Genomic DNA, 14539 nt, shown 5'->3' with positions numbered 1-14539 from the left:
GGCCCCAGTTTTCTCTTCTGTGAAATGGGGATATTGCACCCAGTTCCAGCAGAGTGGCTTGAAGATTCACTTGAGACAGGATGCGAAGTGGCCGCCGTGAGGTGCCCAGTACACATGGCACGCACTGCTCAGGAAGCTTTCCTTGGAGGGCTGGATCCTGCAAAGGTGTTAAAAAAGGATGAGTCCCTGATATCATTCACTCAGGCAAGGCGGGTTCGGGTCCGGCTGCGTCTGGGACCGTGGCCCGGGCCTGTTTCCCAGTCTACAACTAGTGGGAGGACACCCCGGAGCTGGCACCCCGCCCCCAAAAGGCCCCCGCGGCGCAGGGTGTGGGGCTCAGGTGGACACCTGGCGGGCCTCCTGGCTGGGGCGCCCGGGCCGCCCGGGCCCCTCCGGGCTCCTTCCGGGTTGGCAGCGACGGCGCAGGGGGCGGGGGGCCGCGCCGAGGGGCCGGGCGAGGCTGGGAGCGAGCGCCCCAGCCCCCGCCCGCCTCCTGCCCGCCCTCCGGCCGTGGCGCTGGGAACCGGGCTCCGCGCGTCCGGGGCGGCTGGCGGCGCGGGCAGGCGGGCGGGGAGGACAGGCTAGGGGCGGCGACAGCGAGGGGCCGCGCGCGGAGGGCGCCTGGTGCAGCATGGGCGGCCCGCGGGCTTGGGCGCTGCTCTGCCTCGGGCTCCTGCTCCCGGGAGGCGGCGCTGCGTGGAGCATCGGGGCAGCCCCGTTCTCCGGACGCAGGTAAGGGCTCCCCGCGCCTCTGCACCCCGCTGGCTGGGGTTCCCGGCGCGCACACGTCCCCACCTCCGTGCAGGGCCGGGATCGGGAGAGCGATCCAGTTCCTAACCTCAGTGCCGGCCTGGGTGAGGGCAGGGTCCGGCTGAGGCTCCCGCGAGTGCGGGGGTCCCCTACTCCATGTGTTGGAGCTGCCTGTTTCCCCTACTCCCTCCCTTTAAACCCCGGAGCCCGAGAGGAGGAGGAAGGGGCGCAACGAGGGCGAAGCCCTGACCCTTCTATCCCCCTGTCCCTAGGGCCCCTCCCCCTGCACTTGGGAAAGGCCCATGACACCTCGTAGCCGACCCTTCGTGGACCCCCTCTCCCCTTTACTCTGTTCCTGTTTTTTGTTTGTTTGTTGTTTGTTGTTTGTTTTTGTTTTTGTTTTGTACCCAGGCTATTTATCTCCCTCGGAGGAGGGACTGGGGTGGAGTCTCACAGCCCAGTGGGTCAGTGTCGAGGCTCCCCAGGGACCTGGCATTTTGGGCAGAGAAAAGAGGGAGCACAGTCTTCCTGCTGCTCTCCTAGTGGCCGCGAACTTCCTCCCCTCTGGCCTTTAGGGAGGAGCTCCCAGAACCTGACATGGTGGGGCCCATTATTGTGTATAGTGTCCTCATCAATCCTGCAAGGACCGAATGAGGTAGGGAAAACTGTCGCCATTCAACAGAGAAGCAAACCGAGACCCTAGAGAATTTGCATCATGTTTTAGACTCATGGGCTATTCATTGAAGAGCTGGGTTGCAAATCTGCCTTTCTGTCCTTGATGACAGTGTTTGAACCTGCCCTGGCCTCTGTCCTGACTGCAACCCCCACCAGGGTCCCCTCTTAAAGGCCAGCCGCCGTTGTCCAAGGCAGACAATCTGGAGTAGCCAGGCCTCTCCAGGCCTTTTCATCCCATTCAAAGGCCTGCACGGCCCCCACCCCCTACGGCCTCAATTCTTTAATTCTTTTCAGAAATTCTCCTTTCCCAGTGGTCAGGGGCCAGCATGCCCCTGCTGGGCTAGCAAGAGCGGTTGACATGGGCAGGGCTGGAGGATGGAGGTGGTTGAAGCATCAGAGGCCAGAAGAGCAGTTGTCTGAGACAGGGGTGGACGTGTGGCGGATGTCACAGCCACCAGCTATCGTGTGCAGACCACAGTTAGCCTGAGTCGGCCCCATTACCTGCATTCATCAGCTCCAGAATCTTCCCAGCTGCTTGGAGGTATGTTTTTTATGATTCTGTTTCTTAGAGGAGGAAGATGAGGCTCAGAGAGGGAACATGACCTGTCCAGAGCATGGATGTGAGCCACCAGAATCCCAGATGCTAAGAGGAGAGAGAGAGACTATTAACTCAGAAATCCCACTGTCAGGCTCAGGATGATGGTAGCACAGCTTAAGGCCCAGACTGCCCTGCAGCCAGTTCAAGGCAGGGCTTCCCAGCCTAGGCTTCTCACCTCCCAGGGTGTCCTGGGTGGGCGCAGGATGGTGGCTATAACCAGGTATCTGGTGGTCACTGGGGACCGACACTCCATGTGTTGACAGAAGCCCATCAGTAGCCTGAGCATTCCAAAAGCCCTGTTGGCAATGCTATTGCACCCATTGTACAGGTAAGGAGGCTGAGGCCTACAGAGGAAAAGTGGCACCTCAATCCAGACCAGTCAATTTCCAAATCCAGTGGCTTTTTCTACCCAGCAGCCCTCCTGGAAGAGGGAAAGAGATTGTTGGCTTGGGGGCACCAGGAAAGGTTTGTAGTCATGATTAGGAGTTAGGGGCTCCAGGCTCGGACAGAATGGAGACAGAATTCCGTGCTGTTACAGGCTTGATGTGTGACCTCAAGTGGGTCATTTCCTGGCCCTGGGTCTCAGTTTTGCTCTCAGTTTCCTTCTTTCCTCATGGGAAGGACCAGTACCGGGCCTCACCTGCAGTGGTTCCTGCTGTCAATCATGTTACATGGGGGTAGGGACCTGGAGCTTGAGGAGTCTGTGGGCTACCAGGACCTCCACTTGTGGCCCCATCCCCGCGTTGCTAGAGACAGCATGGGGATGTCATGCCCTGTCAGCCATCCTGCCACCCACATCCCAGCACCCCAGCCACCCCTTGGCAGCCGAGGGACCAGAGGCAGAAAAGAGGCTTTGTCCTGGGAGGGGTTGGCCTGGGAAGGCATCCAGGGGGCCGCCCCCAGCCCCAGGAATGTGGTGACACTTGGAGACCCCCGGAACCAGGGTGCCCAAGGGCTATGCAGAGCTGCCTTGACTTGCCCCTGCTCCTGGAGCTGCTTCCTGCCCCGCTGAGGTCCTTCCAAGCCTGGAGCCCGCGTCCTTTAACCACTTATCTCAGCATTTCAGCTGAGGGTCCAAGCCTTCACCAGCCCAGACCTCTCGCCCCTGCAGTGCTGGCCTCCTTTAGACAAATCCTAGGATCAGGGAGAATGGAGGGCTCTAAAATGGAAGGGATCTGCCCCAGCCTCTCTCTAGGGGGCCCCAATCCCAGCTGATGCCCACAGGAGTAACCCGGGTAGGTGCTTTCTCTTGGAGCCTCAGTTTCCCCCCTCTGTAAAATGTAGAACCTGATAATCCCTATTCAAAGGGGAAGACCTTGTGAAGAAGGTACTGTGCTGGTGTCCCCAAGCCCCAGGAAAGCCCCTGGACCACAGCTGCTGGGTGTGGCGCCCATGTGCGGGCCTGAGCCCCTCAGTCCAGGAACAGGAATGAACAATAGCTGTTAGCGTTGTGCTAAGGGTTTTGAGTGAAGCTTACCCCACTGGAGGAAATTCTGCTGTCCCCATTTGCAGATGGACAAAATGAGGTCCAGAAAGGGTCAAGGCCTTGTTCAAGGTCACTGATATAGGAAGCAGCAGAGCCAGGGCTGGAACTTCGCCCCCACTGTGGGGCTCTGGCTCTCATCACAGCACCCCCACCCGCCTGGTCCTTTCTTCTCTTTTTCATCACGGCCCTTGGCCCCAGGCCCGCTTGGCTGCCTCCTGCAATTAGCCCCTATCACTGTTCCAGATCGCAGCCCTGGGCCCTACGTAGACAAAGTCCACTGGGCCCCTCGTGGCAGGGGGTGGAGTGTGGGTGTAGGTGGGGGACCCTTGTGGGGGTGGCTGGTGCCAGGCTGAGCTGGTCTGGCCTGTTTTTCCCCTCCTGGAGGCCTCTGGGGGCCTGGAGGTGCTGAGTGGACAGAAGTGGTGGGTCCAGGAGGGAAGTGCTGCCTCTTCCCAGCCCCTGCCCTCACCCACCCCACTGCCCAGCCTCATCCAGCTCTTGGGCAGCTTATCAATGACGACACCCAGGGAAGGAAGCCCCCAGGGGCTGCAGGGGTGGAGCACATGGGGATGGGTCACTTCATCTGTGGAACCTGTCTCGGGTCCCGGCTACTCTGCCCAGAGCTGCTGCCTGTTCTCCATCATTCAGTCATTCAACAAACATCACTGAGCATCCTCAGGCTGAGCCCTACACAAACTTGGTCCCAGCTCATGCCCTCCTCCAGCACCTTCGTGAGTAAAGCCCAGGGCTATTGTGAGTGGCTAATGGGTGATGGCCAACCCCTGTGTGGGCCTGAGGGCTGAGACCCAAAGGATGAATAAGAATTTCCTGGGGCAAGAGGAAGGGGCTTTCCAGGCAGAGGGACCTTCATATGCTAAGATCAGAGATGGGAGAAGGGGCTGCATGAGTGTGCATGAGAGGCTAGCAGAATAAAAAGTAAGGACAGGCCGGGCACGGTGGCTCATGCCCATAATCCCAGCACTTTGGGAGGCCGAGGCAGGCGGATCACCTGAGGTCAGGAGTTTGAAACCAGCCTGGCCAATGTGGCGAAACCCCGTCTCTACTAAAAATGCAAAAATTAGCCGGGCGTGGTGGCAAGTGCCTATAATCCCAGCTACTTGGGAGGCTGAGGCAGGAGAATCACTTGAACCTGGAAGGTGATGGTTGCAGTGAGCCGAGATTGTGCCACTTCACTCCAGCCTGGGCGACAGAGCGAGACTCCATCTAAAAAGAAAAAAAAAGTGAAAACCGTGCTTGCAGGGCTATAGGGAGTCATGGTGGGCTGCGAACCCCACAGTGGGTATTGGCAACCTTAGGTCTGCACTTTAGAAAGAGCCTCCTGCTACCTCTGGAAGGTGGATAGGGGAGCAGGAGGGTGGCAGGGCCAGGCTAGGACCCTGTGGAGAAGCTCGGGCTGATGCTAGGAGTCCTGGGGCTGGGGTCCTCAAGCTGGGGGATGGGGTGGTTATTAGTGATCCCCAGATGGAGGGTGCAATGGGCTGAACTTGAACTCCACCTGGCATGAGTGTCCTCTCCTGTCCAAAAGGTCTGGCTAGCCGGCCACCAGCTCCATGTCTCCTAAAGAGAGGATTCAAGCACAGTCCAGATTGTGGCAACCAGGCAGGGACCCACATGGTGATTTTTTTTTTTTTTTTTTGAGACAGAGTTTCACTCCTGTTGCCTAGGCTGGAGTGCAATGGCATGATCTCGGCTCACTGCAACCTCTGCCTCCTGGGTTCAAGCGATTCTCCTGCCTCGGCCTCCCAAGTAGCTGGGATTACAGACATGAGCCACAACGCCTGACTAATTTTGTATTTTTAGTAGAGACGGGGTTTCTCCATGTTGGTCAGGCTGGTCTCGAACTCCCGACCTCAGGTGATCCGCCAGCCTCAGCCTCCCAAAGTGTTGGGATTACAGGCATGAGCCACTACGCCCAGCCAAGATTTTTTTTTAAGAGACAATGTGTCACTCTATTGCCCAGGCTGTAGTGCAGTGGCATGATTATAGCTCATTACAACCTCAAACTCCTGAGCTGAAGCGATCCTCTCACCTCAGCCTCCAAAGTAGCTGTGACTACACTCACGCACCAATGGTTGAGATTTTAATTAAGGAAGCAGGAAAAATACTGTTTTTTTTTCTCTAGCTCCCCCCCGGTAAAAAGAAGGACAGCTCTGGCTATTGTGGACCATCACAGGCCCACCTCTCCCAGCCTAGTCTGGGGACAGGGCATGTGAGGGCTGTTGTCCACATGTGTGTGTGAGGGCAGATGGTTCTGTGCGTGCCTGTATAGATATGTGTGATAAGATGGCCAACAGTGCCCTGCTGGGCCTGCCTTCACCTGTTTGTGTACATGTGAGAAGAGTGTATGTGTGTGTGTGTACACGTGTGCCCACATGTGCACTGCGGGGCCCTGTGTGGACATGTCTAGAGATCACAACTTCAGCCTATCTGCGTCCATGCGAGACGGCATGCGTGTGTGTGTGCATGTGCGGGTGTGTCAGTGTGTGTGCAAATGTGAACGCATTTGCAGGGAGGAGGTTTGACTGTGACTGTGTTCCCTTCTGGGCCTGCTTTGGTCTGTCTGCGTCCGTGTGACAGAGCCGATGAGTGTGTGTGTGTGTGAATGTATGAGGGCACAGAGCCCTGTATCTGCAGGTATGGATTTGTGTGCAGGGAGGACGGTCATTTCTGTGATTAAGTGTCCTGCTGGATTTGCCTTAGTCTGTCTGTGTGCGTTTGTGTGCGGGTATGTAGCTGTGTGTTTATGTGGATCTGTGTGTGCACATGGAGGCCCGTGTGTCCATGCATTGTGTGTACATATGCCTATGTGTGTCTGTGTGCACGTGCTCACTGCAGTGCGTATTTGCCCTGTGTGCCTGTGTGTGCATGTGTGCGTGTATGTATCTGTGTGTGTGGATCTGTGTGCGTGTGCATGAGCGTGCGTGTGTCCTTGCCTTGTGTGTACATATGCCTATGTGTGTCTGTGTGCACGTGCTCCTTGCAATGCATATTTGCCCCTGTGTGCCTGTGAGTGCATGTGTGTACGTGCATTTGTGTGCACAGGTACTGTGTGCTTGCGAGCGTCTGCTCACTGGCATAGTGCATTCATTCTGTATCCAGGGGCCCTTTCCTGTCTCCAGAGCTTCCGACTGCCCTCTGCCCAGATTGTCCTCTTCTTCCCTCCCTCCTTCACTCGTGAAGCCCCTGGGCCAGCCTGGTGAGTGTCACATAGGCTCCAAGGAGCCTCTGAATCCCCTTAACCTATACACCAAGTTTTATGCACATTTCTGGAGAGGAGCCACGATTCATAGCAATTTTCTAAAGAGGCTTATGCCCCCACTCTCCATATTCAACCCTAACAGGTTCAAAACCACAGCTCTGGTTTTTTTGTTCGTTGGTTGGTTTTTTGTTTTGAGACAGAGTCTTGCTCTGCTGCCCAGGCTGGAGTGCAGTGGCGCGATCTGGGCTCGCTGCAACCTCTGCCTCCCGGGTTCAAACGATTCTCCTGCTTCAGCCTCCTAAGTAGCTGAGATTACAGGTGCACATTATGACGCCCAGCTAACTTTTATATTTTTAGTAGAGACAGGGTTTTGCCATGTTGCCTAGGCTGGTCTTGAAATCCTGATCTTCAAGTGATCCACCTGCCTTGTCCTGCCAAAGTGCTGGGATTACAGGTGTGAGCCACTGCACCCGACCTTTTTTTAGTTTTAAAAAAATTTTTTATAGAGATGGGGTTCTCACCATGTTGCCCAGGCTGGTCTTGAACTCTTGGCCTCAAGCGATCCTCTTTGCCTCAGCCTCCAAAAGGGCTGAAATCTTCACCTACTCATTAGGAGAAACACTTGTGGCCTGGGGTTGAGAGTGCAAGCTCTGGAGCCAGAGGGACTTGAGTTCCAACCCTGACTGCGTGGCCCATTGTGGGTTCCTGGGGCAAGTCCTGGACCCCAGAGTCTCAGTCTTCCCATCTGTAAAACAGCTGGGTTTTTTGTTTGTTTGTTTGTTTGTTTGTTTTGAGACAGAGTCTCGCTTTGTTGCCCAGGCTGGAATGCAATGGTACGATCTCAGCTTACTGCCACCTCCACCTCCCAGATTCAAGCAATTCTCCTGCCTCAGCCTCCTGAGTAGCTGGGATTACAGGCTCCCACCACCACACCCAGCTAATTTTTTATATTTTTAGTAGAGACAGGGTTTCACCATATTGCCTAGGCTGGTCTCAAACTCCTAACCTCAGGTGATCCACCCATCTCGGCCTGCCAAAGTGGTGGGATTACAGGCATGAGCCACTGTGTCCGGCCTAAAGTGGCTTTTTAATAGAGTATGAGAATTAACTGAGCTAACACGTAGAAGGCTCTGGGCACAGCTCCTGGCGTGCAGCAACCATGATAAACATAGCTATGGTTTGTGTAGGAGACAGAGCAGATAGAAAGCCTTCCTTGCTCCCAGAGGTGGCAGTTTGAGAAAAGAGTGTCATCTTTTTCTCACTTTGTATGCACATATCTGTACATGTACCCGCATGTGTAAATAGTTGACTTTCTGTCTCTCTCTTAATGTAATAGAAATGCAATCACTGTACATCCATTGGTCTTTGTCTGCTTTTTTTCTCCCTGTAACCAGGGGTGATAACTGGGTCTCAGATCAGCACGTGGAGACCTCGGGCTTTGTTATAGCATCTGGTTTCCCATGTCTGGTGGCTCCATAGCTGTTTAGGCTGTTCCCAGTTTTGTGCCATTTCTGTTGGTGCCACAGCAGGCACCTGTCATGTCTGCATGGGATGGCTGGCCGAGGGCTCTGTGGAGCTTCTCCTGCTTCATGGGCCAAACCGAACCATCCCTTCTCCCAGCCCACCTCCAGGGCTGTACCTAGGTTGTTTCCTCTTCCAACACTGATTCTGTGTGGCACAGAAAGATGAAGGGAATTCCACAGGGCCCTAAAATGAGTCAGTTGCCTGGTCCTGGCCCAGGAGTTTCTCCTTCTGGTGGTCTGGGGTGGGGGCAGGGCTGCAGCAAGCGGGGGCCGCACTATGCTTGGCATGGGAATCTCTGTGATGGCTGGGACATTCCAGGTGCTCAGCGGCCCTCGGCCCTGCACAGGGTCACAGGCCCTGTGCTTTTTGCAGGGGCTGGAGAAGGAGGGAAGGTTTCAGGTGACCCTTCTCAGCCTGCGTCCCCCACCCTTCCCAGACTTTCTTCCTGCCCTCAAGCCTGGGGTCAGCAGGTTCCCAGGCCGGGGTCTTCACAGAGCCACAGACCGTGGCTCAAGGAGATAAGGAGACGGGAGCTGAGACTCTGGGATGGAGTCAGAGGCTGGGCTAGGCCATCCATGTTGCTGGGTTCAAATCTGGCTCCTCTATGCACCAGCTGTGACATGAGCAGTTGTCTTCACCTCCCCAAGCCTCAGTTTCCCCTCTGTAAAAATAGGGTGGGGGTACCTTCCTACCTTCCTCCCTCACCGTTAGAAGATAGTGTAAATAACCCTTAGCATACAGTAAGTGCTCAATATGTGCAGTGCACTCTGATTATTAGTTGGTGTTTGGAGAAGTCAGTCCTCTGGGCTTGGGGCATTGATTACACAACCCAGCCGTCCCACAGAGGGGACATGGGGATGAGTGAGACAGGGCCTCTCCTATTGCATGCTGGTGGAGTGGGCAGGCACGAATTGGCGGCTGTATTCAGCGTGACAGGTGTGCAGATGCTGCGGGAGCCAGGGCAGGGCACCACTGGAATTGCTCGGGTCAGGGTGGAAATGGGAAAGGATGGAAGGAATAGGCCATGTCACATCCGGGCTTTGAAGGTAGGAAGTGCCACAGGGAGAAGCAGAAGAAGGGCACTCCAGGCAGAGGGCCTAGCACCAGCAAAGGCCTGTGGCAGGTGTGGGCACAGGAAATCCTGAGGGCTGGGGAGTTGGGTAGGCAAGACAAGGATGTAGGCAGGTTTCCATTCTGTGACATTCCCTCTAGGGAGGGACCGAGGGGCAGATGGAGAGGCCACTCTCTGCAGTTGTCCAGGTAAGAGCCAGGCAGTGATGGTGGCCTGGATGGGTCAAAGTTGGAGAGGAGAGAAACTGGGGAGGGAGAGCTCAGGGGAAGATGGCCCACTTCCATCTTTCCCCTGCTGTTCATTCCTCAAGACCTACCAAGAGCGCTCAGCACGGCCCCACCCCCAGGGCCATGACATCCACCCCTCAACCACAGAGACTCCCACCAGCCATTTGGGCCCAAATGACTTTGCAAGCTCAGGGGGTCTCTCTGCCTGGGGATTCAGGGCTCTTGAAGAGAACACGGACGTCCTCACCCATCCTCCCGGAGTCCCCGGCAGGGGACCCTGCATGGTACCTGAGTATCCTCTCTTTGGGTCTGTTTCAGGAACTGGTGCTCCTATGTGGTGACCCGCACCGTCTCATGCCATGTGCAGAATGGCACCTACCTTCAGCGAGTGCTGCAGAACTGCCCCTGGCCCATGAGCTGTCCGGGCAGCAGGTAAATGAGGTGGAGAAGGAGCTGATGGCATTCTAGGTGGAGGCACAGTTTGGGCAAAGGCCTGGTGGGGGGACTGCATGGGGAGTGTGGGGGAAGACTGGACCCCAGGGTGGGTGGAGCAAAGGTAGCATCAACTGACACCATTCTCAGCCTATCCCCTGTGCTGTTGAAGCACCCTGGAGGGCTTCCTGGGGGAGGGATACACCATTGCTTGCATTCCTTTACTCAGTGAGTATTTACTGCTGGGCTCAGGCCAGCCCAACCTGCAGGGTCTTCCTGTCCAGCTGGTATCCAATCTCTGATCCCTGTGGCAAGGTGGTGGGGGGATGGAAGGGCTGAATCCCAAAATGCAGGAGGAGAGAGCCTCCAAAGGGAACTGGAGGCAGCAGAGGATCCTGGGGGTTCTGGGTTTGTTCCCATGGGTATTCAGGGCAGTGGGAGAGGTCGTGGAGGACTCTGTCTCAGCTGGGCCACCTGGGGACTCTTGCAGCTACAGAACTGTGGTGAGACCCACATACAAGGTGATGTACAAGACAGTGACTGCCCGTGAGTGGAGGTGCTGCCCTGGGCACTCGGGAATGAGCTGCGAGGAAGGTAGGACTGCTCAGCTGGCTCCCAGAGCCCCACGACAGCAGGCCAGGTGCCTCCCTGCAGGTGCATGGAGCCGTGAACTGTTAGAGAGTCATGCACAGTACCGTGCCTGCTGGGGCTAGCTGCACAGAGCCCAGCTCAAACACAGTCAGTGCTTGTTGTCCCCCCACCGCCCCCCACGGTGACCGCTTGCCTCTTGGGAGACTCTCAGGACACCCAGAAGAATTTTATACATGCTGCATAGCTCACATTTTAAGTCATGCCATCCTAAGTCTTTCCTCCACACTCGGGGAAAGCCCATCCAGACATTTCCGTGTGACACGGTAACAGACATTACGGGGAAGCAGAGGACCATTTTAGTCAGTTCATGGGTCAGAGAGGTAAGAATGGTTTTACCTATCCTGCAGATGAGGAAACCGAGCTCAGGAAGGGGAGGGGCACACACCTCTGTCTGTCTGCCAGGCTGTGCTCTCCACCCGCTCCCCAGGCTCCAGGGATGCGAGGGCTTGGCTGGGCCCCTGTGTGCAGAGCGTGTCCCAGGCTCAGGGACTTCTCTCACCCCACATGCCTTCACTGTGTGTACCTCTGGGTGACTCGGGGCTGAGCACCCTGCAGGGGCACAGAGGAGGCAGCCTGGGCCTCCCAGGAACCTGGCCACACTCTCCCCTGCAGAACCCTCTCCTCTCCTCCAGGCACCTGCCCCACTGCTGAGCAGCCCAGGCCCCTCCCACCCTCACTGCCTGGCTGAACCCATGAGCAGCAGATTATTGAACACCAAGAGCTGTGTTTCCAAGCATGGTGCTAAAGAGGATGGGCTGGCCCAGAATCATCCTGAGAACCAGGCTCAGAGACAGCTCAAGGGACAGAAGCATTCACAGCCCCCAAAGCAGCACATGAACGTGAACGTCAGTCTCAGGACATACCCCAATTCCAGAAACACAAATGTGCGAAAATGTAGCCTCTGACTCGAAGGAACATGGTGCTTCCAGAAGCCATAGCTCACAGGTGTTTCTTGGGAGATTTGCACACTTCACTTCCTGGGGACCCTCAACAGCCCAGTTCACAGATAGGGTGACTGAGGTCCAGTGAGGTGGAGTGGAGTGCCCAGAGCCACACAGCCATGAGGATGGTGTTCAAAACTCACCACGCAGTGGGGAGAGGTCTGGCAGGTTCTGACATGGGGTAGAGGAGTACCCAGTGAAGTCGGGGAGAAACCGAGTGGCTAGAGGGTGTGCCAAGACGCCCCATGCCAAACACCCCTGCAGAGAGGCAGCCACAGGGCCAATGTGGGAAGCCGGAGCGGTGGACAGATGTTTGAAGGGGAGCCAGGAATAGCACCCTCTTGTCGCTGGTGGGAGGGAGAGGGAAAGGCAGGTAGGGCCAAGGGGCAGGAGAGCCAGCCAGGAGGAGCGGCTGCCAAGGAGATCACAGAGGAGCTGTGGAGGGGAGGGCCGAATCCCCGGGGCATGGGGGCCGCCTAGGCCAGGCAGGGCCTCTCCAGACAAAGGCCATTCTGTCCCTGGCTCCCCTCCCAAGGGCAGACCTTCCTGGTCTGGGGCCGTCAAGGAGCAGGTGAGGGAGAGGACAGGTGGGGACAGCACCCATGCCCTTGAATCTAGCTGCTGGAGGCCGTGAATCCAGGAGCTAGGCCAAGGGCTGGGGGCTCTGCTGATGCTAAGGCAGGGGCATGAGCCAGACAATGGAACCTGGCCAGCTCCCTCTGCAGGGCCTTCAGGTCCCAGCGTGGGTATGGGATATCTGAGGCTTTCTGGGCCGGGCCAGCTTTGCTGCACACCAGCTGCATGGCCTTGGGCCGGGGACTTCCCATATGTTGTGCAAGTCATTGTGCAAGGGCCCTGGGCTTGGGGGCGCTGCACTCCAGGAGGCAGCCTTCTCCTGCCCACTCGGAGGGAAAGGCACCATCACTAAAAGGCACCAAGCTACTGTGTGTGCCCACAGCAGCCCGGGCTCCCCCACTTTCAGCCTCAGTGTCCTCACCTGGGAAGTGGGCAGGATGATAAGAGTCTGCCTCCCTGGGTATTGCTAGGATGAAATGTTGGAGACTGTGGAGGAAAGGGAGGTGGGTGAGTGGATGCTTCCACTATTCCAGAAAACTCTGCTGGGGTCCTGGGAATGGGGAGCAGGGAGGCACAGGGACATTGCCAGGGGACCCTGGTCTCTGCCCTTCCTCCCACAGTTGAGTTCAGGCTGGGCTCCCCGGCTGCTTCTTGTGCTGGTGCCCACTCTTGTCACCTGCCTAGCGCTGTCTCTTGACCCTGGAGCCGTAGAGGTGCATCACGAGGGCCAACAGGGCCCAGGGCAGCCTGCAGTGGGCCAAAGGAGGAAAGGGAACACCTGCCATTCCGGAATCCAGCCCTAAATCAGCTGCACTCTGCTGTGTGACTTGGGGCAAGTCACTTCTTTCTGAACCTTGGCTTTATCTGGAAGTCACCCAGCATGAAGAAGTAGCACTCATGATTGGCTCATGGTAGATGCTCCACAAATGTCTTCCGCTCCCATCCTGCGCCCCCACCACCCACCCCATGCTGAGGATTCCATGGCCTCCTGCCTCTGAGACCCCACTTCACAATCAAGAAATGGACCTTGAGTCTATGTGAGGCTGGTGGGCTCTAGTGAAGGACTTCACAGTGCTGGGCCCTGGTTTTCTGCAGAATGGGGATGTTCACTTTGTGACAAATGAGGATTGTCTCATTTGATGTCCATGGCAACCTGTGGAGAAGGGGCTAGAATGGGCTCCATTTTACAGATGGAGAAACTGAGGCTCAGAGAGGTGATGGGACTGGCCCGAGGTCACTCAGCTGGTGAGAGCCAGGATCGGGACCTGTCTGAGCAAGCTTCTGTGCCCCCAGGCCTCAGGAGGTGGGGCTGGCGGAGGCTATCACCTGGCCCCCTTTCATCAGAAACAATAGGGCTTATCAGAAACAATGGGTGAGGAAGAACCAAGGCCAGAATGCGCTAAGTGGGCCAGGCAGGGGTGGGCGCAATGCCAGGGCCATGTCAGGAGGGCGGGCCGAGCCCCACAATCAGCTTTTCTGGGCCTGGGTCTGACCCCCTGAGTACCTGGGCTGGTGAGCTCTGCTGACAGTGGGGCTGCTGCAGTAACCCCCATGACACCCTGCCTCTTGAGGCTTCCTGCAGACAGATCAGCCCCACTGTCCGGATGATGAAAGTGAAGCTCAGAGAGGGTGTGGGTCTCACATAAGGTCACACAGCAAACAAGTATTGTGGCCAGGTTTTTCCCCAGGGTGCCGACCTGAGTTCTGTGGCATCCCCCTGCCCCAGACCCTCCTGCAGTAATCAGGACAAGGGGAAGGAAAGCTGCCACGGTCCTCCGTGCTGGGCGCTGCAAGGCATACCCCCCTCCCCCACCACGGGGGCCATCACGTCATGGTACAGAAGGCCCAGATGCAGAAACTGAGGCTCAGAGAGGGGAATGCCTTGTCCAGGGGAGCAGTCTGTGAGCTGAGGAGCCGGGCTTAAACCTGGTCAGTCTGACTGCAGCCAGGGGTCTTTCCCCTGCAGCAGTGCTGGCTGAGGATGTCCCTGGGAGCCTGTTCAGAAAGCTGGGATGCTGTGAGGCTGGCGGAAGCCAGTCTCAGCCCCAGCTCCTCCCAGATAGAAAGATAGAGAGGCCAGTGCTCCCTCCCTTCCCCTCCCTATGGACCCCATGGAGCTGGACTGCCTCTGCTTCCCCCTCATAGGTCCCATTGTCCCCAGCATACATATTTTTTTCCCCATCCATGATTATTCACAGCCCTTGTCTTCCAAGAAGAGGAGCCAGAGAGGGGACACTTGCCTGAGGTTGACCACAAAATAGCCTAAGAATGGGCCAGGCACGGTGGCCCACACCTGTAATCCGAGCACTTTGGGAGGCCAAGGCAGGAGGATTACTTGAGGCCAGAAATTCAAGACTAGCCTGGGCAACATAGCAAGACCCTATCTC

The 14539-nt window shown here is 56.8% G+C and overlaps 1 protein-coding gene across 6 annotated transcripts in view; it reads left to right on the top strand.

The window, feature by feature from the left end:
- Nucleotides 1-518: 518 nt before the first annotated feature.
- Nucleotides 519-14539, top strand: part of EMID1 (EMI domain containing 1) — a 54868-nt gene continuing 40847 nt past the window's right edge. For all 6 annotated transcript variants that reach the window (XR_747542.2, XM_030915901.1, XM_010359248.2 and 3 more), the window contains exons 1-3: nucleotides 519-732; nucleotides 9871-9984; nucleotides 10475-10578. Coding sequence is in view for 5 of the 6 variants with exons in the window: in XM_030915901.1 (XP_030771761.1) it covers nucleotides 632-732; nucleotides 9871-9984; nucleotides 10475-10578 (319 nt within the window). In the remaining variant the exon portion in view is untranslated. The remainder of the gene's footprint in view (nucleotides 733-9870; nucleotides 9985-10474; nucleotides 10579-14539) is intronic.

The sequence above is a fragment of the Rhinopithecus roxellana genome, chromosome 13, assembly GCF_007565055.1.
Source record: "Rhinopithecus roxellana isolate Shanxi Qingling chromosome 13, ASM756505v1, whole genome shotgun sequence".
NCBI classification, from domain to species: domain Eukaryota; kingdom Metazoa; phylum Chordata; class Mammalia; order Primates; family Cercopithecidae; genus Rhinopithecus; species Rhinopithecus roxellana.
The sequence above is the reverse complement of the archived record's forward strand: the minus strand, read 5'-3'. Positions and strand labels throughout refer to the sequence as shown.